Source organism: Staurois parvus, unplaced genomic scaffold, assembly GCF_062004578.1.
Source record: "Staurois parvus isolate SC_StPar_1 unplaced genomic scaffold, SC_StPar_1.0 ptg000350l, whole genome shotgun sequence".
NCBI classification, from domain to species: Eukaryota; Metazoa; Chordata; class Amphibia; order Anura; family Ranidae; genus Staurois; species Staurois parvus.
Window position 1 is genome coordinate 5,238,037 of NW_028318146.1, and position 25,480 is coordinate 5,263,516.

At 44.2% G+C, this 25,480-nt stretch overlaps 1 protein-coding gene across 1 annotated transcript in view; it reads right to left on the reverse strand.

The window, feature by feature from the left end:
- Nucleotides 1-25,480, reverse strand: part of ABTB2 (ankyrin repeat and BTB domain containing 2) — a 185,530-nt gene that overhangs the window by 63,323 nt on the left and 96,727 nt on the right. Inside the window, exons 2-3 of the mRNA XM_089684620.1 lie at nt 7,068-7,214; nt 1,801-2,014 (exon numbers count right to left, since the gene is read on the reverse strand). Coding sequence (XP_089540746.1) covers nt 1,801-2,014; nt 7,068-7,214 — 361 coding nt within the window. The remainder of the gene's footprint in view (nt 1-1,800; nt 2,015-7,067; nt 7,215-25,480) is intronic.

A 25,480-nucleotide genomic window follows, 5' to 3' on the forward strand; every position in this document is an offset into this window, starting at 1 on the left:
CGCCATGTCACATGCCTGATGAAGGGGTCCTGCAAGGCTCAGAAACGCTGCTTTTGTAACTATGACGTGCTTGCTGAATAAAGCGTGTAGAGTGGCAAGACGGAAGCCTTTTCTTATGAAGAAAAACATCCAAGCCCGGCTAAATTTTGCAAAAACACATCTGAAGGCTCCCAATAGCATGTGGGAAAATGTGTTATGGTCTGCTGAAACCAAGGATGAACATTCTGGCCATAATTCCAAAAGATATGTTTGGCGCAAAAACAACACTACACATCACCAAAAGAACACCATACCCACAGTGAAGCATGGTGGTGGCAACATCATGCTTTGGGGCTGTTTTTCTTCAGCTAGAACTGGGGTCTTAGTCAAGGTAGAGGGAATTATGAACAGTTCCAAATGCCAGTCAATATTGGCACAAACCCTTCATGCTTCTGCTAGAAAGCTGAACATGAAGAGGAACTTCATCTTTCAGCATGACAACGACCCAAAGCATACATCCAAATCAACAAAGGAATGGCTTCACCAGAAGAACATTAACGTTTTGGAATGGCCCAGCCAGAGCCCAGACCTGAATCCCACCGAAAATCTGCGGGGTGATCTGAAGAGGGACTGTGCACAGGAGATGCCCCTCGCAATCTGACAAATTTGGAGTGTTTTTGCAAGGAAGAGAGGGAAAATATTGCCAGGTCAAGATGTGCCATGCTGATAGACTCATCCCCAAAAAGAGTGCTGGAATCACATCAAAAGGTGCATCAACAAAGTATTAGTTTAAGGGTGTGCACACTTATGCAACCATTTTATTTTATTTTTTTATTTTTACTTCCCTCCACCTAAAAGATTTCAGTTTGTTGTTCAACTGAGTTGTACAGTTTATAGGTTACATTAAAGGTGGAAAAGGTTCTGAAATGATTTAGCTTTGTCTCGTTTCTTTACATCACAGAAACCTGAATTTTAACAGTGGTGTGTAGACCTTTGATATCCACTGTATACCCTGGGCTAGCAAACAGTGTTTTTTGTTTGCCGGTGTACAGTCCTCCTGTAGGTGGCAGTAAACCTTGAAAGTTTAAAAATTCCTATGTCCCTCAATGGACTGTCTGTGTCCCTGTATGGAGGTTTACTTTCTGTTCATTGTCCCAAGGACCAGTGCCACTTGACAGTAAGTGAGAAAAATCTACAGAATGGGGACACAGACAGAAAGACAGACTGCTTTAGGTGCACACTGGTACAAAATGTCCAGGAAACATTTTAAACCAAAATTTGTGTCACTCACTGCTGCTTTTGTCCTTCCCCTGAATTTTTTACTTACATCTTAAAGTAGAATTATAGTCAAAATTTTTTTTTTTCATTTTGGACACAGTATTGGAGGGTTACAACCCCTGAATGTTTTGCCTTCTGTGTCCCATTGGGAAATTTCACTATTCTATTGCCAAATCAGGAAGTGAGAGGAAATCCCTGCAAGTTAAGGGAATCCCTTGGGTCCCTCAGGTCACCAGAACTAGTGTCCCCATTGGAAGATTTCCCTTCTAATACTTTTCTGGGGACAACCTAAAATTTTGGATTTGCTTTTGTTTTCACTTTCAATGATAATGTTAAACAGGACAAATTGAGAGGGTGAATCTCCCTATTGGTGGCACATACAGCAATAAAAATCAACAGATGTTCTAATCCCTCTAACTAAAAAAAAAGTTTTTCCTTGTATTATACTTTAGGTGAATTAGAGCGATACATCATATGAAAATGTATTCAGAATTGTTGCCCTAATGGCAAAGTTGTCAAGTTACATCTTGCAAGTGTCCTCACCGCTCATTGTGAAGTGCCATTCTGGGCGGGTCCAGGTTTGGATTTTCCATGGATTCCATCTGTAAGCAGCGCAGGAAGTAGTACAGTGTATGTAGGGAGTCTGGGGACCATGTGATGTGCTGCTGGGGGTGGCGGGCTTGGCGTACCGGGCTCATGCCAGGCCTCAGCGTGTTTAGACACTGCATGTGGTGCATGGCGCGGGATACGAGGTCACCTACAAGGGAAAAGACAATAAAAATGACTTTATTATAATGAATAAATATCAGATTCAGTGTCACATGCTGCATGCATCATCAGCGTATGTACTTGGGGTCAATCAACTGTAAAGTGTAATGATGTAAAGTGTATCTAAACCCAAAAACAAAAATGTAATATATTGTACCTTGCCAACTATAAATTTAGAAGCTGCATTAGTTTTCTTTTTTTTAAGCTCTCTATTCCTTTAGTTTTGACCTGGTGATCCTGCAAGTAACGCACAACCTGTCTTAGGGTGACAATGCTCACTAACACGTCTGTATTAGTGTAGCGCACCCCCAATGGAGCTGCTGGTAAACTTAGCCCTATTCCCCCAGTTAGAGCACACATAGCCAGGCACATGACGTTTTATTTACTCTTCTGCTGGCTCAAAGGAACAATCTAGGGGTGTCTTTGTAGGGTTTTATTGGGAATGCTGAACTTGAATGGGGTGAGTGAGTATAGGATACCCCAAAACTGGACACTCTGAGGACTCCTTAACTGTACTGCTGAACTATACAAAAATGTCCCATAGAATCTCTAATGCTGACGGTGACTAGGACGTCTGCTAGAGACCAAAAGCTACACACAGTCACTAACTCTCCAGCACATGGACAGTCTACTCAGCCAAAGGATCACCAGTTGCCTCATTCCAATATCCAATAAAGCTCTTCACGGTGAGGGAGATGTAGGCTCACAACACCATAGGACAGTTCCACATTTTTCCCCCCAAACCTCCTCCTGGCTTTCTCCAGTGAGCGTTCTTCTGACCCAAATTGATTCCAGAACTAAGCTTCCAAATAGGCCCCCCAGCTAAACCTAGCTGGGACCTCGGTAATAGCACTCCTGGGGTCAGCAGGACTGGACCCAGAATCACTGCACTTTATCCTCAGGCTATTTGCAGGCTCTCCCACCACCTACTGGGCACACCTACTTAGGGATTGGCTGGAGTACCATAAATATTAAGGCTGTCCACTCTGTTCTTCCTCCCACTATAATTTGAGAATCCTCTAGAATATAGGGGGGGTAATCAGAGCAGCAGCCTGTAAGACACTGAGCAGGCCTAAACCATCAACCCCTACTCCACTAATTGAAGAGGAGCTAACTAAATTTACCTAACAGCCTACACTACTTCTACCAGGGTGCTACACCAGCATAACAGAAACAAAACAGGACTATGGAACCCGCCCCCTCTTCTATTCCCCATAACATACTGGGGCATGGTTCTGTAGCCTTCAGAGATATCTAAGGAAAATGTCAAAGATGGTTAACACAGGCTGAGAGCACAGAAAGTTATCAGCTTGCAAGATTTCTAGCAGGATCAACAAGCTTTTTTAATGTATCAAAATTTTTTCAATGCTATATTTATTTATTTATTTCAGGTACTTATATAGCGCCGTCAATTTACGCACCGCTTTACATATATATTGTACATTCCTATCAGTCCTATCAGGGAGGAAACCGGAGCACCCAGAGGAAACCCACGCAGGCACAGGGAGAACATGCAAACTCCAGGCAGGTGGTGCCATTGTGGGGATTCGAACCAATGCCCCTAGTACTGCCAGGCGGAAGTGCTAACCATATATAACAGACCTAAAGGGAACAAATAGGAGAAGAGCATTGCTAAGGTTTATATATGTCTTATTATCTTCCATCAAGAGAACTGAAAGAATGTTGCTTGTCCAGACTGCGACACGCGATTATTCCTTCTACAAGTTATAGAGCGACAAGAATTGTGCTGAAGAACCCCACAGCTACATGTAGACCCAAACTGGCAGTGTGGAAATTTTTGATAATTCCAAAAGGGGCTAACGTGGTGTGAACTTTGATTTACTTCTTTGAGCAAATTTGCCTTGATTAGTTCCGTTCTGGTTAGAGTGCATCTAAAGTCAACTGTTTTTTGTCATTTTTGTCTCCTTCACTTCCTGTCCTGTCGGCACAACAGAAGAGAGGGAATATTCACACGTTGACAGTTGCACTGGAACGAGTGACTCCAGGGGAAGATAACTTGCTCTTTACTCTTGTTCTGGTGACAACCTAAAATGTTGGATTATTCCTTTCTTTTAATCTTTCTGACTGCCCACTAGGACAAATACAGTGAATCTTCCCAATGGGGACAAAGACAACAACTTGACTGTGGTTCTATCCCCTCACTACTCTATCCGAACTTGAAAGAAAAGTTTGGCTTATGATACACTTTACACATCAGTATTACCTGCAGCCGAGATAAATCCCCCACTTGGCCACCTATGTCTTTTTTGTTGGCCACAGAAATGCCAAATGATGATATTTATGGTCTATTGCAGTGGTTCTCAAGCTGTGGGTCGCGACCCCTTTGGGGGTCGAATGACCCTTTCACAGGGGTCCCCTAAGACCATCAGAAAACACATATTTCCGATGTGTAAGGAGCAGCTACTGTGTAGAAAGCAGCTGCTGTGTTGAAAGCAGCTACTCTGATAAAAGCAGCTACTGTGTTGAAAGCAGCAGTATTGGAGGTAAAACGACACTCATGAATTATAATTACTGGGTAAATAATTTTATGGTTGGGGATCACCACAACATGAGGAACTGTATTAAAGGGTCGCGGCATTAGGAAGGTTGAGAATCACTGGTCTATTGGCTTAGATGTCATTGCCCACACTGTAAACGTGTACAGGCAGGGTACTCTTGTACTGAATCTTGGCTTTTCTATAGAGCAGCATGTAATTATTTAGGTATTTTGTACAGTCTGTATTACTCAGCATCAATGGTATAATTTATATGCAACACAATGGGTGATGGGAGCTATATAGATCAGCCTCCAAAGAAACAATGTGATAGCCATTATATTGTTTATATAGCAACCATCACTCATTGTGTTGCATAGAGTAATTGATACCATTCAAGGTAGATGATACAGATTGTATCAAATACTTCAATTGTGACATTATTGTAAAAACATGTAAATCAGGTCATACAGAAAAAGCTTCAGATCAGTTGATTCTAGTTTACCCAACATGCCATTAATCGTTGGGTCAGATGAATAACTCAACTGGTTAAATCTGTTAAAATGATTATGACAACCCCTGTTTAGCCTGATCAGGTCTCTTCCATGAAGGGCTTCATGTCTACAACGTATGACACTATCCTTCCTGCGGTTCTAAACACTAATAGTTATCTGTCATGTAAGCGCAAAATATCTGGGTGTAGGCAGGTGTAGTGTGGTGTCCCTGCAAGGGAGGTGCTGTACAGCAGTCGCCATGCTGAGGGAGTGGAGGACAAGAAGGAACCCCTGTTCCTCTGAGGCTCCCGCAGGTGTCATTTGGGGAGCAGCTGTTTGATTGAATGCGGCTGCCCTTGCTGACCTCCACAGCCATCTTTAGTGAGGACAGTGGTAACAAACAGCAATGTCCCTCTTCGGTTGGTGTGCATTTTGTGCGTGGTTAGGTCAGGGACAGAGCTCCCCGCTGGCTAGGGATGGATCGCTTAGCTTAGGGACAGGTTCCTGTGGAGAAGGAACAGACTAGGGACTGATATTGTGCTCTTGATAGTAACCTTCCTGTTTCAGGTACTTTTGTAGTCTGCCTTCCAGCCACCTCCTCTGTTGGATGCTGTCGAGTGTCAACCTGGTGTATGGATATCAGATTCATTGTAAATGGTCATATATGGGCAGCACAGTGGCTAAATGGTTAGCACCTCAGCCTGGCAGTACTCGGGTCATTGGTTTGAATTCCAGCCATGGCACCACCTGCCTGGAGTTTGCATGTTCTCCCTGTGCCTGCGTGGGTTTCCTCCGGGTACTCCGGTTTCCTCCCACACTCCAAAGACATGCTGGTAGGTTAATTGGCTCCAGTCTAAATTGTCCCTAGTATGTGTATGTATGGATGTAAGTTAGGGACCTTAGATTGTACGCCCCTTAAGGGTTAGGGACTGATGTGAATGTACAATATATATGTAAAGCGCTGCGTAAATTGACGGTACCTGAAATAAATAAATAAATATATGTGGCTTCTGTTATACTTCTGCAATACCTTCACGTTAAAATACTTTGCCACAACTCCTTGTCTCCGTGTGAACTCTCTTCCCTGGTGGGTGAGAGCTGAGCTCCATTCACATGGGTGAGATATTGAGTGAGCAGGCACTTATTCTACAGGTTCTACTGATGGTATCATAGTCACAGAAGCTTACTCAGCTGTTTATTTTGCTTAGAATAGCCTCTCTCAACCTGTTAACCCAGAGGAACCCTTTATAATAATTATCATGTTTCAGAGAACACAATTCATTGAGGTCAGAGGGAAAAATCCACTTACATCCATGGCCATTGGTGGTCAGAATGCCACCATTACAGACAGTCAAAAAGATCATGGAGTCTAGGCACCATCAAATTAGAGGTAAATCATCCACAACCCAAGGAACCCCTAGCAACGTCTGGGAGAACCCTGGTTGAGAATGGCTTGTATAAATCTATTTTACCTCATAGAGATTATTCTAGTATGGTCGTAAACTCAATCTGACTTGTGGAAGATGTGGACAAGAACTAGGAGACCTTATCCAAATACTTTGGAGTTCTGAAGCTTTTTTGCTACTGGTTAGATGTATTGAGCCTGATTAATTGTTTTCCATGCCACATTCCCTCTAGGTCCTATGTTGTACATGCTTGGCTTAATAGTTGACGAGGAGATTCCACTCTCAGTGCAGATATATGTGCACAAGATATTATGGGGCTGATTTACTAAAGGCAAATAGACTGTGCACTTTGCAAAGTGCAGTTGCACTTTTCAAGTGCAATTGCTCCACAGCTTACTAAATGAGGTAAAGCTTCACTTTATAAAGAATACCCAATCACGTGCAAGGAAAATGAAAAAAATAAGCATTTCTGCTTGCACATGATTGGAGATGAGGGCCAGCAGAGTTTCTGATCATTTACTAAGCTTTGGAGCAACTACGCTTTCCAAAGTACACAGTCTATTTGCCTTTAGTAAATCAACCCCAATATACAGTATCTATCTCCAATTCAAATGCTTTTTTTATCAGTATTATTTTTCCCTACTCACTCAGCTCTGAGATGCTGCCAACACATGTGGCGAGGAGTGATTGCTCCAAAGTGCGCAGTTCAAGGTGCGTGTATGCGTCTGTGGTGTCATCTCTGGCAACAGAATTTTCTTTATAGGGGCTAAAGTATGGAGGGAGTGAAAGGACACCTAGAAGAAAAAAGAAAATGGCATGACATCAGTTAGACTTTTTGCACTACAATTTTGCAAGTTCTAACACAAAAAAAAGAAGATCATTGAGCTCACACGAATTTCATTTCATGACACAAGCCAAAGTCCTAGGTGTCACTCTAGATTCAAACCTGTCCTTCCAACCCCATGTCCAATCACTGGCAAACTCATGCAGGCCCCACCTCCGCAACATCTCCAAAATACGTCCGTTCCTAACCCCAGACACTACTAAACTACTCGTTCACTCCCTTATTATCTCACGTCTGGACTACTGCAACTCCCTTCTCACCAGCCTACCTCATCGCAGACTATCCCCGCTTCAGTCTATCCTGAACTCAGCGGCCAGACTCATCCACTTCACCAACCGTTCCGCTTCTGCCACCCCCCTCTGTCATTCCCTCCACTGGCTCCCGATTGCCCAACGCATTAAATTCAAACTACTAACATTGACGTACAAAGCCATTCATAATGCTGCCCCAAACTACCTCACCGACCTGATATCCAAATACCACCCTACCCGTAATCTTCGCTCCTCACAAGAACTCCTACTTTCTAGCTCCCTGGTCTCCACCTCCCACGCCCGACTGCAGGACTTCTCCAGGACCTCCCCATCCTCTGGAACTCACTACCCCAATCCATCAGACTGTCACATACCCTCCTCACCTTTAGGCGCACCCTGAAAACCCATCTCTTCAGGGAAGCCTACCCCACCCTCACCTAACAGCCGATCTCCTCCACTCCTCCTACCACTCCATCCCCCACAGCCACTTCCTCCTGTACCACTATCCCCTCCCTCCTAGATTGTAAGCTCGAAAGAGCAGGGCCCTCGAACCCCTCGTGTTCTGTTTTGTTACTGTATTGTCTCATGTACTGTCCCCCACTATAATGTACAGCGCTGAGCAAACCTTTTAGCGCTATATAAATACTGTATAATAATAATAATAATGACATAAGTTGTAACAGAGACACTCTAACTGAAAACACTATGCAATCTCTAATGGAGTGAAACACCACATTGCATGTGATCTTTAGCTCAGAAGCATTGGCTCTGCAGTTTTTATTTCGAAGTAAGAAAGAAGTGCTATTTTATTAAGGATAAAGTGATTTGGTAATGACAAATACTTTGTTGTACCATGGGAAGCTCACATTTTAGGTTATTTTATTTCAAATCTAGAAAGGCGTCGGGGGGGGGGGGGGGGGGTGGTCCCAAGGCTTTTCTATACTCCTTTTATCATTGATTCATTGTCAAGCGACAATGAAAATAGCATAGAACTGGTGTCACTGGGGATGTCAGTGACACCAAGTCTGTTCCCCCCAGTGTCAGAATGTCTGCTGCAGTCCCGCTATAAGTCGCTGATCGCCGCCATTACTAGTGAAAAAAAAAAATCCCAGAATATATACCACCATTTGTAAATGCTATAACTTTCACGTAAACAAATTAATTTACTCGTATTGAGATCTTTTTTAGCAAAGACATGGAGCAGAGTACATTTTGGTGCAAATTTATGACGAAATTTGATTTTTAACATTTATTTAAAAAGTCAAAAATATAGTTTTTTCTCAAAATTGTTAGTCTTTTTTTTATAGCGCAAAAGATAAAAAACACACAGGCGATCAAATACCATCAAAAGACAGCTCTATTTGTGGGCAAAAAAGTGATGTTAATTTAATTTGGGTGCAGCGTTGCATGACTGCGCAATTGTCAGTTAAAGTAACGCAATGCCGTAACACAAAAAATGGCCTGGTCAGGAAGGGGGGTAAATCCTCAGGAGGGCAAGTGGTTAAAAAAGAAAAAAAAAGGTGTTTATAATGTTTTTTTATATTAATACACAAGTGTTTTGCCTTTCATTTCTATTTTAAACTGAATGGTTTATCAAGGTGAGGTTCACATCAGGGGCAGACTGACAACTCATGGGGCCCCCGGGCAATAGGGCATCATGGGGCCCCTGTGTCCTTGCCCAGACTAAAAAAAGCCTATGAAAAAGGTACCAGGGGCATCTCATGGGGCCCCCTACTGACCCTGGGCCCTCGGGCAGTGCCCGAGTTTCCAAATGGTCAGTCCACCCCTGGTTCACATATACTTTAAGCTTCAATGTTCCCCTGTAAAACCACATATTTGTATGTACAGTGTTTATGGCTGTTTGACTGGAGTTCCACTTACGTTTCCCCCTAACAATTACACTCCCTGTTTAATCAATTTCAGATTGGACAGTGTAAATTAAGATCTTAACTTGGTGCTACAAACAACACTCAGTTTTCACGTAGGAGCTCCAAAAAACACGTAATAAGACGTATTCCAGATCAGAGAGCAGACTAAAGCCATTACAAATAAAACCTGTCAATTCTCTTGAAGATCAGACATGAATAACCTGTTGGCGCAGAGCCCTCCTTTATATTCTTCCACTCAGCCATACCAAAGGCGAAAAAACCAGGAAGGATTTTAGAGGTGAAGGATGGAAATGTTTCTTCCAAATATCTTTCTGGGGAAGTTAATAACTTGAGCAGACAAGGAAACTATTCTAGTACGTGGTATTCCGCCATACGGCTGCCACAGCGCTCTTCACGGAATGGATACGCCATAAAATGGAGGTTATGGTCGACTGCTATTCAGATCACAAGTTACTAGATAGAAAAGGAGTGTTTAATCGCTGCCAGATGACAGCTCATTGACTGGAAGAGCCTTGTTTGCCATGATTTATCAGGGAATAAGATTTTCCAAAGTTACTTAGTGTGAGAATTATAAGTGCAGCCATTCGCCCTTCAACTGCACTGGGACTGACCCAGCAAGAATTTTAGATACCGTCAGGATGGAATAAAGAGACCCTGCCTTGACTATAAGGCTGCATTCACACTTGAGCACAGCTCCACCCAAAAGGGGAAGTTCCGCTTTAAAGACTGGTCCCCCGATCCCCATTAAGGATTGGCACCTGTCAATTCTGGGTACCCGCTCCCACTTACGCTGCAATCGCCTAGGCGATCGGAAACAGAAGTTAGGTGTCTTCCCCATAGTCTGACAGGCCCCAGAAGACTACGGGACCATTCAGAAAGCGCAGCGCTACTTGCGCATGCGCAGTGGGCACCCGGCTGTGAAGCCGCAAGCTGTCACAGCCAGGTGCCCACACTGAAGTTGCTGGTGCTGGGAACACCAGATGGCCTGCGAAACGGGCTGCGGGGAGGACACCAAGGGACAGGTAAGTGGCTGTTTTTTATAAGTCAGCAGCTACAGTTTTTGTAGCTGCAGAATTTTATTTTTTTTACATCCTCCAAATCTACTTGAATTACCAAACCAGAGCAGGGTGGTGGCATCACTGTACTTGTAGTTCATTCATTACGTCTTCCAGCCTCATAACAGAAAGGCCATACCTCCGTATGGACCTAGTGCTGGGGGGAAGCAATGCAAGAGCCTGTCCATTGTGCCCACAACACACTGATTCCAGTTGCAATGCTCTTTGAGCCTTAATGCTAAAAATTAATAAATGTTCATTTTTTTACTTTATCGTTGTTGGTGCATTTATTACATTTTTCCAAAAGGTGGACTATACCTTTAAAGAGACTCTGACACCAACTTTTAAATACTTGCAGCATTTTTTACAGAAATACTGTATTCATAGCAATGTGCCTTTGACTATTTGAGGAAGAGCCAATTCCCTAGGATAGCTTCCTCCCTCCTTGCTCGTCATAGCCCCTTCCTCTTTTGGGATTACATTGTGTGCTGACCCAACTTCTCTGCCCCACCCATCACCCTCCTACCTAAAGAAGATCCTCCATGTCAACGTCCCTCCATTCCACCCATCCTCTGGTCCTCTGCACAATTAGGGATCTAAATTTTTCTGTTTACTTTTTTTAATGAAATTGTCCAGCCCCGCCCATGCCCCCCTTGCACATTATTTGCCTAGGCAGACGACCTGCACCTGCAGTAGACAAAACCTTTCATTCAGTAACAGGGGAGGGGATAGGCCTAGCGGGGCGTCATCAAGAGATGTGGTGGCTGAGTCCGGAAAAGCCAGCAGCCTCTCGATGATATCATGGTAAAACATGGCGGTTCAGGACTGAGCACTGCCAGAAGAGAGGAAGATCTCCGTTGGACAGCGCTGGTGGATGAGTATCTAAAATGTGCTGATCTCACACCATGAATATTGGGGGGTGGGAGGGTGAAAAACCTCTTAGTCTTTTATGCCGCTGCCAAGGGAAGAGCGAAGGAGAAAATTTTAAAGTGCCACTGAGAATTCTAAGTCTGATGACATCACATCCAAGATGGCGGCACCCAACAGAAGTCTCAGGGCTACACATATAATGTTATGGGAAGATTATGATTGAAATTATTGGTCTGGCAACATGTTCTCTTTAAAAAGACTCATATTGATAAAATTCTGAACCAAGTACATACCTGTTAAGAAGAAACAGAATTCGTACCTGCCGCCCACACTGATGAACACTTCTCCGAAACTGAGAAACCATCCACTGAAGTCAACTGGGAAGCCAACTCTTCCAGGAGCGTCAATGGCCCCCTACAGTTCTCAGTGGTTCTTTCTGCTGACCTCCAAGTCTTTGGCGTTGATAGGAAAGTCAGCAGGAGGGCAGGCGAGAGCTGCAGGGGACCATGGAGACTGATGTTCCTGGAATTGTTGGTTTCCCTGCAGACTTCGGGAGGTGATTTCCCAGGTTTAGAGCAGTGTTCAGTGCTGGGGGTAGCAGCTTCTTTCTTTACAGGTAATTTGCTCTGTAGGCCCCAGCACCGGGTGTTTTGCACTGGCAATAATTTAGATAAGCGTGGTGGGGAGAGCACTATAAAGGTGAGTATACCTGGGTCAATGCGTAAGTTTTAAAAAGATTCTGTCAGTGTGCCCTCTTTGCCTTTTTTTATTGTGTCCCCATTTGAAAGACTTCTCCTGATTTCCTGTCTATTTGCTATGTGTCAAACAAAATGAGAGAATGAGGCTAATTTTTAGGAGAAAAGCGTTTTCAGTTTGCCAAGGGAACTTCCACTTAGCTTAGTGAACGATGTGAATCTGTGCTGCCATCCATCCTCCAACAATGTGGAAGCAAAAATTTAGATTTTTTCTTATTTTCTTTATATGCGATTGGATATTCTATGCAAAGATAATTTTCACCACATTCATTGAACCAAGTAAAAAATTCCTTCGCAAACAGAAAATTCACTAGACAAAGTGAACATGCCTAAGGCTGGTCATACACTATAAAATTTTCTTACAGTTTTCTGACCAATTTCCTTTAGATTTACCTTCCACTATGTAGTGCAAGAGCCTGCCTAATTAGATACAACTGAAAGTGTTGTTTAGATTTGACCTCAAATTATATAGTTTTTGGTAAATCAAAAGAAAAATTCTCAAGAAAATTGTACGATGTATAGCCAGCCTTACTCCTTTATTAAATTAACCCCAATATCACCCTAATTCCTGTTCTAATGGGTGTCAGACAGATCAGTTAAGCTGGCCATACATTATATAATTTTCTTGAGAATTTTGCTTTAGATTTACCAAAAAACATATAATATGAGGTCAAACCTAAACGACACTTTCAATTGTATCCAATTAGGCAGGCCCTTGCACTACATAGTTGAAGGTAAATCTAAAGTAAATTGGGCAGAAATTGAACAGAAAATTGTATAATGTATGGCCAGCCAAAGTAAGAAGAAATCCCAGTTCTGAGAGAAGGATCAGAGAATTACAAATGGAGGCTGTGTGAAAAGCACTCTGCAAATCCTGCTGAACACAGTCACAGTGAATCATACAAAGCACAGATTAGGGTAAATTGATTCAACTTTTGCACAGCTGCAGCATTTTCTTGACAAGCAACTCACTTACTATTTTTATTTGTTGCTTTACATTGTCATCTCGAAGGATGGCAGCACAAATGAGGTTTAATTTGGCAAAATAGACTCTGTGTGCCAGTGATTAGCAAGTGCCTGCAAAGACTGATTACCGGGGAGCTCAAGGAGTACATTCAACTGGCATTGTGAGTACTCTGGGGATAAGGAGAACGAGACCTGACCACGCTCAAATAGACATCTGTATGAGGTAGATATAACTGTGCTGTAAAGAAACAATACAATGTACGGTACATTTGCAACGCCTGCCAAACCAGTGCAATCCCCCTGGAGGTTTCAAAGTGTTCCAGCTGGAAGCTCGCACCTAAACACTCCGTCTGCTTTACTTTTGACTGAAGCCCAGAAGTGCTTGAAAACAGATCCATTTTAGCTTGTATTAAACTCAAGAGCCTCATCATCACAGAGGTTCCAAAAAGGAGAATATGATATGATTAGCTTTGCAAGTATATGGCTTTCACAGTCCACTTTGGAGAATTAGATCGTAAGCTCCATTATTTACCAACTAGCTTGTATTCCCAAGCAAAGCAACACGTTCGAGAGTTAATGGAGATGATCTTCAGATGTACCATACTGCTCTTCCATGCAAGCTCCAGGTATATATGGACAGTGCTGTGCCCCCATGGTGTAAAGAGGGTTTTGTGTCACCTGGGTTCTTATCCAGACTGGTTGAGGAGCTTGTGTCTTATACAGAGGGTACTGGCTTTTCAGTCTCCGCAGAGATTGGTAAAACTTGGTGTGGGTCCTGGAGTCTGGAGTCTTTGTAGAGACTTGGGAGGAATGAAGTTTCCAATTCTGGGTCCAGGATTTGATAATAACTAACACACTGACTGTACAGGTACGTGTGGCTTTTATTAGAGACGTGACTATGAGGGCTCCACCCTGGTGGACTAAGGAGGTCTCAGTCCAGGAGTCAGGAGGGCTCCACCTAGGAAACAGGTGGGAGTCAGTGAAGCAGGGAGCATCTACGTACATGCATAGAGTTCATGCAAGAAGACTGGAGGAGACAGGAAAGGGCCTGAGGATTGAGGCCAGAGCAGCATAAGCCAGGAGGCTGAGGAACAGTTGTTTTTTTTGGTAGAGAAATGCCTACAAACCCTTGCAAGGGAAACTAGGGGACTAGAGCTTTTTGTTAAAAGAGCAGCATGGGTTTCAGTAAAATAAAAAAATCACACTCACCTAGGTGGATGCAGAATCAGTGCAATGCTTCATCTGTTCCCCATCGGCTCTAAGACCAAGAACTAAGTGATCAAACGCTGCTGATCGCTCAGCTCTCGGTCTTCAGGCTGCAAAGAGCTGGCGACAGTCAGTCAGCAGGTCACTTCTCTGCCCCTCCAGTGCTCACTAGAGCGCCAGGCTGTGGAGGGGCGGGAACGGCTGAGTGGGGCGGGAGTGCTTTGGGGCACTATTGCTTTCACTGATATGAGGCAGAATTCCTCCCACTGACACCAATGCAGAGGCAGTATTCCTCCCACAGATACCAACGATGGGGCACTATTCCTTTCACTGAGCCAGCTGCAGGACATGGGTGATCCTGACCACTTGGTCATGATCTTTTCAGAGCCTGACTGGCTCTGTGACGTTGACTCAAAATAGGTTACAGGCGTGCAGAACAAACACCACATTTCCTATTCTTATATCTCTCTGCTCTGCCCCTCCAGCGCTCACTGGAGTGCCAGGCTGTGGAAGGGCAGGAAAGGCTAAGCCAGCTGTAGGTCCAGGTATCTGGGTGATCTCGACCATTTGGTCATGATCATTTCAAAGCCTAGCCTGGCTCAGTGACGTTGACTCAAAACAGGTTACAGACGTGCAGAACCAACACCACATTTCCTATTCTTATATCTCAACTTACTGCTTGCTGTTCACGCTGACATACCATGGACTGTAGATATAGTAATTATTAACAGTGGGTTTTTCGAGACCAGAAAGAGTTTTCAAGGATTCCTCCATAATAAAAAGGTTGGGAAAGGCTGACTTATATGAATTTCCCCTGTGGCCTTTTATCCTTTTATTTCACCTGTGTCCTGTTTGTTTGGAAAATGAATGATACATCTACAAAACTAAGCAATAAGGTGTAGTATTAAAACAGACCTAAATAGACTCAAGTCAAAATCAAAGGAAAACAGCATGAAAAATGTACCTTGTCCCCAAGAGAGCCTAAATCATGTCATCTACACTGAAGTGGAAAATCACTAGTATTAGTCTCAGTAGAAATCACATGACTAATGCTTTGGCATTTGTTCACATGACTGGCTGCTGCCTAAGGGAATTCCGCTGCCTTTTTTGATATATAGGGAGCATAGTGGGCAGAAAAGGGGAGGGGGCCATTTATTGGACTTCAGGCTTCCTTTAGTTATAAACTAGACCAGTGGTCTCCAAACTGTGGCCCACAGGCCAGATGTGGCCCTTTTCTTGCCTCTAACCAACCCTTGGGACACTATTGCTTTCACTGATATGAGGCAGCATTCCTCCCACTGACACCAATGCAGAGGCAGCATTCCTCCCACTGACACCAATGCAGAGGCAGTATTCCTTCCACAGATACCAACGATGGGGCACTATTCCTTTCACTGACAAAAGGGATGGGGCATTATTTGTCCCACAGACACTAATGATGGACACGATTCCTAGCACTGACACCAACAATGAGTCACCATTTCTCCTACAGACAACAACAATGGAGCGCTATTCCTTTCACTGACACCAATGACAGGACACCATTTCTCCCAATGAAACACTATCCCTTCCACTGACACAAACAATGAGTCACTATTCCTTCCACTGACCACAACAATGGGGCACCATTCCTTCTACAAACACCAAAAATGGGGCACTTTCCTTTTAATGACACAAACAATGAGTCACTATTCCTTCCACTGGCACAAGGGATGAGGCACTATTCCCTCCACTGACACCAACAATGGAGCACTATTCCTTTTAATGACACAAATAATGAGTCGCTATTCCTTCCACTGACCACAACAATGGGGCACCATTCCTTCTACAAACACCAAAAATGGAGCACTATTCCTTTCACTGACACTAACAATGGACAATATACCTTTCACTGACACCAAGGATGGGATACCATCCCTTCCAATGATACCAATGGTTGGACATTTGCCTTCAGTGACACCAAAGATGGTCACCATTCCTGCCAATGACACCAATGATGGGGCACTATTCCTTTTAATGACACAAACAATGAGTCACTATTCCTTCCACTGGCACAATGGATGAGGCACTATTCCCTCCACTGACACCAACAATGGAGCACTATTCCTTTCACTGACACTAACAATGGAGCACTATACCTTTCACTGACACCAAGGATGGGATACCATCCCTTCCAATGACACCAATGGTTGGACATTATTCCTTCCACTGACACCAAAGATGGGACTTTTGCCTTCACTGACACCAAAGATGGTCACCATTCCTCCCAATGACATCAATGATGGGGCACTATTCCTTCCACTGACACTAGCGGTGAGGCACTATTCCTTCCACTGTCACCAGGGATGGGGCACAATTCCCCCCACTAACATCAAGGTGGAGCACAATTCCTTCCACTGACACCAGTGAAGCACTATTCCTTCCAATGACACCAATGAAAGGGCACATTCCTCCCACCAATACCAATACTATATCTCCTTCTACTGACCACAGATACTGTGCAATTTTCTTACTCCCACTGACAACCAAGCCTGAGGCATTGTTTAATCCCACTGACCCGGGGCATTTTCTACTCCCACTGGCCATATTCTGACCCCCTAAAGTCTGAAGGACAGTAAACTGGCCCTTTGTTTGGAACGTTTGGGGACCCCTGAACTAGGCCATAACTAAGAAGTAAAACAGCTATACAATAAGACAACAGTCTGCAATGGCGGCAATACGCACAGCCTGGCCCAGCACACTCTGGAAGAAGCCTATGAATATAGACTGCTCTGTAATTACAGACACTGAGAACAAAGCGTTACGGCAATCAAACATCTTCCTGTTACTAGATGAGATGGACAGATAATCCTGGACTTCTCACTGTACGTCCCTCCACCTGCCGGTCTCTCCATGCCAGGAAACCTCGCTGTGACTCTACCACCTGCCTGCAGCTGCTACTCACACCCAGATTATCTGTTGGATCAACATGCGATCAACTGTCTTCCCAGAGCAGAGAAACCAACAGCAGTTTCTGCATGAGAGCCTTTTGATGTTATTGCTGGGTCTCTGTGCTTCTCTATGAATCACAGGCAGATCATGGCTGGTGGAAGGGGCTGTCAGGGTGAAGTACATAGTTTCCTGAAGACATCACAGTGCCCTGCTTCATTACTCCTTTCAAGAGCCCGCAGCCCTTATGCAAGCAGTGAGATGGCTCTTGAGTTGGGGTTATTTAACATATTGCACATGCAGAGTTACACTGTGCCTCTCATCCAGCACATGCAATGTTACACTGTGCCTCTCATTCAGTGCATGCCGACTTACACTGTGCCTCTCATTCAGTGCATGCCGACTTACACTGTGCCTCTCATTCAGTGCATGCCGACTTACACTGTGCCTCTCATTCAGCACTCATAGGGTTACACAGTGCCTCTCATCCAGTGCATGCCGACTTACACTGTGCCTCTCATTCAGTGCAAGCCGACTTACACTGTGCCTCTCATTCAGTGCATGCCGACTTACACTGTGCCTCTCATTCAGTGCATGCCGACTTACACTGTGCCCCTCATTCAGTGCATGCCGACTTACACTGTGCCTCTCATTCAGTGCATGCCGACTTACACTGTGCCTCTCATTCAGTGCATGCCGACTTACACTGTGCCTCTCATTCAGTGCATGCCGACTTACACTGTGCCTCTCATCCAGTGCATGCCGACTTACACTGCGCCTCTCATTCAGCACTCATAGGGTTACACAGTGCCGCTCATCCAGCACTCGTAGGTTTATTATTATACAGGATTTATATAGCGCCAACAGTTTGCTCAGCGCTTTATAATATAACGGGAGACAATACAGCAACAATACAGTTCAATACAAGAGGGTTAGGAGGGTCCTGATCCTGGGAGCTTACAATCTAGGAGGGAGGGGCTAGTGGTACAAAAGGTAATAACTGTGGGGGGTGGACTGATGGCTTCCCTGAAGAGATAGGTTTTCAGGGATTGCCTAAAAGTGGGCAGAGTAAGTGATAGTCGGATAGATTGGGGTAGGAAGTTCCAGAGGATGGGGGAGGCTCTGGAGAAGTCCTCGAAAAGAGCATGGGAGCAGGAGACAAGGGAGCTAGCTAGCAGGAAGTCTTGGGAGGAGCGGGGAGGATGGTTTGGGTGATATTTGGAGACAAGATTGGTGATGTCATTTGGGACAATGTTAGAAATGGCTTCATATGTTATTGTTAATGTTTTGAATTTTGTTGGGCAATGGGAAGCCAGTGGAGGGATCGGCAGAGAGGGGTGGAGGCCAGTGGAGGGATCGGCAGAGAGGGGTGGAGGGATTGGCAGAGAGGGGTGGAGGCCAGTGGAGGGATTGGCAAAGAGGGATGGAGGACACTGAGTGGAGGGATTGGCAGAGAGGGATGGAGGACACTGAGTGGAGGCCAGTGGAGGGATTGGCAGAGAAGGATGGAGGACACTGAGTGGAGGCCAGTGGAGGGATTGGCAGAGAGGGATGGAGGACACTGAGTGGAGGCCAGTGGAGGGATTGGCAGAGAGGGATGGAGGACACTGAGTGGAGGCCAGTGGAGGGATTGGCAGAGAGGGGTGGAGGACACTGAGCGGAGGCCAGTGGAGGGATTGGCAGAGAGGGGTGGAGGACACTGAGTCAAGGCCAGTGGAGGGATTGGCAGAGAAGGGTAGGGGACACTGAGTGGAGGTCAGTGGAGGGATTGGCAGAGAGGAATGGAAGACACTGAGTGGAGGCCAGTGGAGGGATTGGCAGAGAGGGATGGCAGATATGGAACGGTTAGTAAGGTGGATGAGTCTGGCAGCAGCATTCATGATGGACTGGAGTGGGGATAGCCTGCGATTCGGTAGGCCAGTGAGGAGGGAGTTACAATAGTCAAGGCGAGATATAACCAGGGAGTGAATAAGTTGCTTAGCGGTTTCCGAGGTTAGGAACGGGCGTATCTTGGAGATGTTGCGGAGGTGAAGTCTACAAGATTTGGACAGTGATTGGATTTGGGGCTGGAAGGACAGATGGGAGTCCAGGATTACACCTAGTACCCTGGCATGAGTGGAGGGACTGATGGTTGTATTATTGATCTTGATGGAGAAGTCAGGGGGGGGCACGGGCTGGGGGGAATACTAAGAGCTCAGTTTTGGAAAGGTTGAGTTTGAGGAAGTGGAGTGACATCCATGCTGATATGTCACTTAGTCGGTTAGTGATGCGAGAGGAGACTGAAGGGGTGAGGTGAGGAGTATAAAGATAGATTTGTGTGTCATCAGCATAGAGATGGTAGTTGAAGCCATGGGAGTTTATCAAGTGACCAAAGGAGGAGGTGTAGATGAAGAAGAGAAGGGGTCCGAGGACAGAAACCTGAGGGACCCCTACAGAAAGAGGGAGTGAAGAGGAGGTTTACACTGTGCCTCTCATCTAGCACTTATAGGTTTACAGTGTTGCTCATCCAGCACGCGTAGGGTTACACAGTGCCGCTCATCCAGCATGCATAGGGTTACACAGTGCTGCTCATCCATCATGCATAGGGTTACACTGTGCCTCTCATCCGGCACGCGTAGGGTTACACAGTGCCTCTCATCCAGCACTCACAGGGTTACACAGTGCCTCTCATCCAGCACTCACAGGGTTACACAGTGCCTCTCATCCAGCACGTGTAGGGTTACACAGTGCCTCTCATCCAGCACGCGTAGGGTTACACAGTGCCTCTCATCCAGCACGTGTAGGGTTACACAGTGCCTCTCATCCAGCACGCGTAGGGTTACACAGTGCCTCTCATCCAGCACGCATAGGGTTACACAGTGCCGCTCATCCAGCACATGCAGGGTTACAGTCCTCTCCCCTGCATCTGGAGACAATTATTGGTCCACTGATCAGCACCTTACACACTGCTCCATTTGTGCTGCTGATGCCAGAATTGTTAAATTGTTATTAATACGGAAGCACATCACCCTCCAGAGACCCAGCTCCTCCGATTAACCCCTTCAGTGCCAGCATCCCAAACAAGGGGCTCAGCACAGACAGCTCTCCTACTGATAAAGGGCCCGAGGGTCCCACATTGGAAACAGAAAGTAGAGAAAACATGCAAACGTTGAGTAACCAATCAGGTTTGAGCTTTTCAGCGAAGGAAGGAATGGTATTGGTTGTTGTGAGCCACGGCTGCACATTAGCTCCAGTGTGAATCGCCCTGAGTGTGTCTGTGCGCGGCGACACAATCATCCTCTCTCTCCGGGCAAACCGCAGAAACTGTAAAACAAACTATTCCGCTCATTTCCTGCAGCCCGGGAAGGAGGGAGCGCCGGCTGAAAGTGGGCAACCAAATAAAAACCAACCCAAAGACAAACAAACCTTTCCTTGTTTTCCTAAAAAAATATATATTCATTATAGCAATACACAAATAAATCTATTACATAATAAAAAACTCAATAATCTGCTCCGCTATGTGCACACAGGAAACGTGGGGATCGCTAATTGCGTCATATTTCCAAGGACAACCTGAGGTTTAGGGATTGCTCTCCAGAAATGTCCCACAAACATACCACATTTCCATGTTTTATATACTTGATGATGATAATCGCAGGAATACAAAGATGAGAATTACTAAAAAGATGTTGCACTTTTACGTGACAACTATAACCCTTTAAAAGTAAATTATATACATGTGATGAGATCAGCTTAAACGCTTTCCCGCCGCCTGCTACAGGGCGGCACGGGTGCGCAAAATCACGTATATATATGTGACTTTGCATTTCCGGGTAAGGGCGCGCACCCTACACGCGCCACCATTGGCGGCCTCACCTGTCTATCAGCAGCCTCACCTGTCTATCAGCAGATCCTGGCCCGTGATTCCCCCCCGGCACCAGGCGATCGCTGTGTATCACCGACAATATTGTATGTAAACAATGCAGATCTCTCCCATCAGCTCCCGCACACTACTTTGTATGGCTCTCCATAGCCATACAAAGCAGTGTGCTTACAGTGTAAAGCACACAGTTAACTCTTTGATCACCCCAGATGGTAACCCCTTCCTGCCGAGTGCCATTAGTACAGTATCAGTGCTTTTTATTAGCATTGATCACTGTATTGGTGTCACTGGGGATGTCAGTGACAGTTAGTCAGTTCCCCTCAGTGTCAGAATGCTCGCCGCAGTCCCACTATAAGTCGCTGATCGCCGCCATTACTGGTATAAAAAAAACTAAACAAATCCAGTATTTATACAGCCATTTGTAGACGCTATAACTTTCACGTAAACCAATTAATTTACACGTATTGAGATTTTTTAGCAAAGACATGGAACAGAATACATTTTGGCCTACATTTATGACAAAATTTGATTTTCAAAAAACATTTTTACTGGAGTCGCCGATTGTCGCCACTACTAATATAAAAAAAAAAATTCCAGTATATATACCGCCATTTAAACACTATAACTTTCACATAAACAAATGAATTTACACATATTGGGATTTTTTTTTTAGCAAAGACATGCAGCAGAATACATTTTGGTATAAATTTATGACGAAATTAGATTTTTAAACATTTTTTATTGGACATGTTTAATAGCAAAAAGTCAAAAATATTGTTTTTTTTCCTCAAAATTGTCACTTTTTTTTTATAGCGCAAAAAATAAAAAACGCACAGGCGATCAAATACCACCGAAAGAAAGCTTTATTTGTGGGAAAAAAAGGACGTACATTTCACTTGGGTGCAGCGTTGCATGACCGCGCAATTGTCAAAGTAACGCGGCGCCGTATCGCACAAAATGGCCAGGTCAGGAAGGGGGGGGGGGGGGAAATCCTCTGGAGGGCAAGTGGTTAAAGGTTTTTTAAAATGATTAATATGATCATTCAACCCTAAACCGATTGAATAAAAAAATCATAACCCAAAAGACCCTAGGTTCCATCAATTTATTGACCTATCGATCGATTTCAGCTCTGTCAACATGATCGACCATGGTAATATTTCATCAGATCATCCGATCAAACTGATCGATTAAACAAATATCGGAGTTTGTGTCGTGGAACAGATCCTAATTTAAATAGATGCAATTCTCATTTTTATAGTTAATTTACATTGATAACTGACCCTGTAGATTATTGTTGCACAGGAATTACATAGTACCAACTGTTGCACAGGGTTTTACAATACAAGGGTGACAGGACAGTTACAATTCAATGCAAGAGTGTCAGCAGGGCCCTGCTCTTGAGAGCTTACGATCTAATAGGGAGGGGCAAGAGGTACATAAGGTAAAACTTGTGAGGCATGAGCTGATGGCAGAATTAAAAGTTCAGTTTTTAGGTGGACGGGGGATCGGCTTCCCTGCAGAAATTACTTTTCAGGGATCGCCTAAAAGTGGACAGACTAGGGGACAGCTGGACCGACTAGGGTAGAGAGTTCCAAAGGATGGGAGCAGCTCTGGAGAAATCCTGAACACGAGCATGGGAGGAGACAAAGGAGCTAAAGAGTAATAGATCTTGAGAGGAGCAGAGGAGGTTTGGGTGATATGAGACCACGTTTTTGATATTTCCAGCCAATTGCAAGATGCAGAATGCCATGCATGTTGCATCATCAATATTTTATTAAATGATAGATTGTGTATTTTCAATTTCAAGTTTAAAATTTCCTGAAGTCAGGCTATAGATCGATGCACATAGGCCCGCAAAGTATGCCTAATTGAAACCAATACACTCTGTACGTGGTTGGCATTTTATCTCGACAGTTGCTGAACAGGTAGGTTAAGTGATTGAGCTGAAATACATTTCACCTCTTTAGGAAGAATTTACAAACTTTGAAATACAGTAATGAACATACAGAACAGCAAGATGATTAATAAATGTTTAAAAAATTACTTTAAAGTGGTTATAAACCCTTCCATATACCCAGTGAAGTGATTGGCTTCAGGTGATACACAGAGATGAAACAAATCCTCCTACTTAGTTGTACCTGTTTATCTGCAGCCATATCTCCTCTACAGCAATTCAAAGTACATAATTTTTACAACTTATCTGAGTTTCAGAAATCAGGGGGAGGGGAGCTGGTTACACTCTACAGGCTCAGTGAAAGCTGATTGGATGGAAGGGACACACAACCCTTCAGACAGCACACAGGAACAGAGCTGAGGCTGTCAATCACAGGCTGTGGGCTGGTGATCCCTTCCCTGTCACCTTTTTATCTTTTGGTGCCAGGAAAACAGTCAGACCTGACTGCCCACATGGAAGAGATATATATTTCCAATAGATTAAAAAAAATATATATATATATATCTGACATATATTTACAATATATTGGCCTATGCCCTACGCTAATATATTTTAACATGTATTCTAAAAAATGTCAATTTAAATATATTTTCTAAAGGCATATATTTAAAAATATATAATTTTTAAATATATTCTTCTGATTTTTCTTAACATGTAAAAAAATGCACTTTGACATATATTTTTACATATATTTGTAAATGCATTCCAAAAATGTAGATTAAATGTATTTTCAAAGACATATATTTGAAAATGTGTTTTGAAAAATATTTTCATATATTTTTTAATTTATTTAAACCACATTTCAACATACAGTGTTTATATATATTGAATACGGCCAAAATTGTAGTATTTCAAATATATGTTGGGAGGCACAGTGGCTTAGTGGTTAGCATGTCTGCCTTGCAGTAAATAGGTCATGGGTTCGATTCCCAACCATGGCACCTCCTGCATGGAGTTTGCATGTTCTCCCTGTGCTTGCGTGGACTTCCTCCGGGTGCTCCGGTTTCCTCCCACACTCCAAAGACATGCTGGTAGGTTAATTGTCTCCTGTCTAAATTGGCCCAAATATGTGTATGTATGAATGTGAGTTAGGGACCTTAGATTGTACACCCCTTGAGGCTTAGGGACTGATGTGAATGTACAATATATATGTAAAGCTCTGCGTAAATTGACAGCGCTATATGAGCACCTGAAATAAATATGTAAATATATTTGGGAAGAATATTTTTAAAATCTATTTAAAATATATATTTTTCTTCCATGTGGGTGGTGCAGATAGAGGAATGAGATAGCAGACAGAAACGACACTTGGTGCTCTGGATTGAGACAAGTACACACTATAGAGGGATATGTTTTGTTCATAATTCTTGTCAGAGATTTACAGCCACTGTAAATAAAAAAGTCCAGGACAGCACAGCAGCTCTGTGATTTGCAGCACTCGGGCCCTCGGGCCAAGGCCTGACAAGGACACTATCTGCATGGAGTTTGCATGTTCCTTCTGTGCTTTAATCAGGTTTCTCCCACACTCCAAAGACATGCTGGTAGAATAAATGGCTCTTGGCTAAATTGGTCCTAGTATGTGCATGCATGTGAGAAAGGAACCTTAGATTGCAAGCTCCTTGGACAAGAACTGATATAAATGTACAGTTTGTATAGCATGGTGTAAAGTACTGGTGCCGGCAATCAATACCAGTAATTATGACATATTTGCTCAGTGAACATAGCCTACATCCTGCGACACAGTCATATGCATCATAAATTGCCCCAGGACACAACACCGGGTGTACACTGAAGTTGCATGCAGATGGTGGTGTGGCTCAGTGTGGTGCACAAGGAGTTGGTACCCCCTGCCAGAGGCCGCAGTGTGCTGTTTATTTTATGAATTGTGCATTTCTCCGGGATATACACACAAGCCGGAGTAGAATCTGTCCTTTGTACGGTGAACACACAGAATCCTGTTCTTTGGAAAAAACTATGTGTGTGTTTCTGACAGGACAAGCTTGTATGGCGAGCCAAGCAGAAGGAAGCCTGTATAGAATAATTTCCTGCAGGCCTGAAAGCAGAGCTGTTTGTATAGACCGCAAGTGACAACATACTGGGCCCAGGAGGAGGTACGGGGGAATGATGGACTAGTAGGAGTATAGTGCAGTGCACGGCTCTTACACATGACAGATGTACATTGCCACCATTCACTTTGGTATTTACTTTACTTTAGGATTTGTTTTCGTATTTACTTAAAAATATAGTGGTGTAGGGGAGGGGAGGGGGGCAGTGTAGGTCCATAGCTTGGTCATGAGCTGGCACCGTAGTCAGTTATGAGAGTAGGTTCAGTGACCCTTTTTAGTAAGTGGCTCTCATCCTACCTGTCACAACGCTCTTTCAGCGTTACCTATAATGCTACCACCTCCCCCTCACTCCCCCTCTCTGTTGGGGTCCCTCAAGGCTCTGGCTCTGTCCTCGGGCCCCTTCTCTTCTCCATC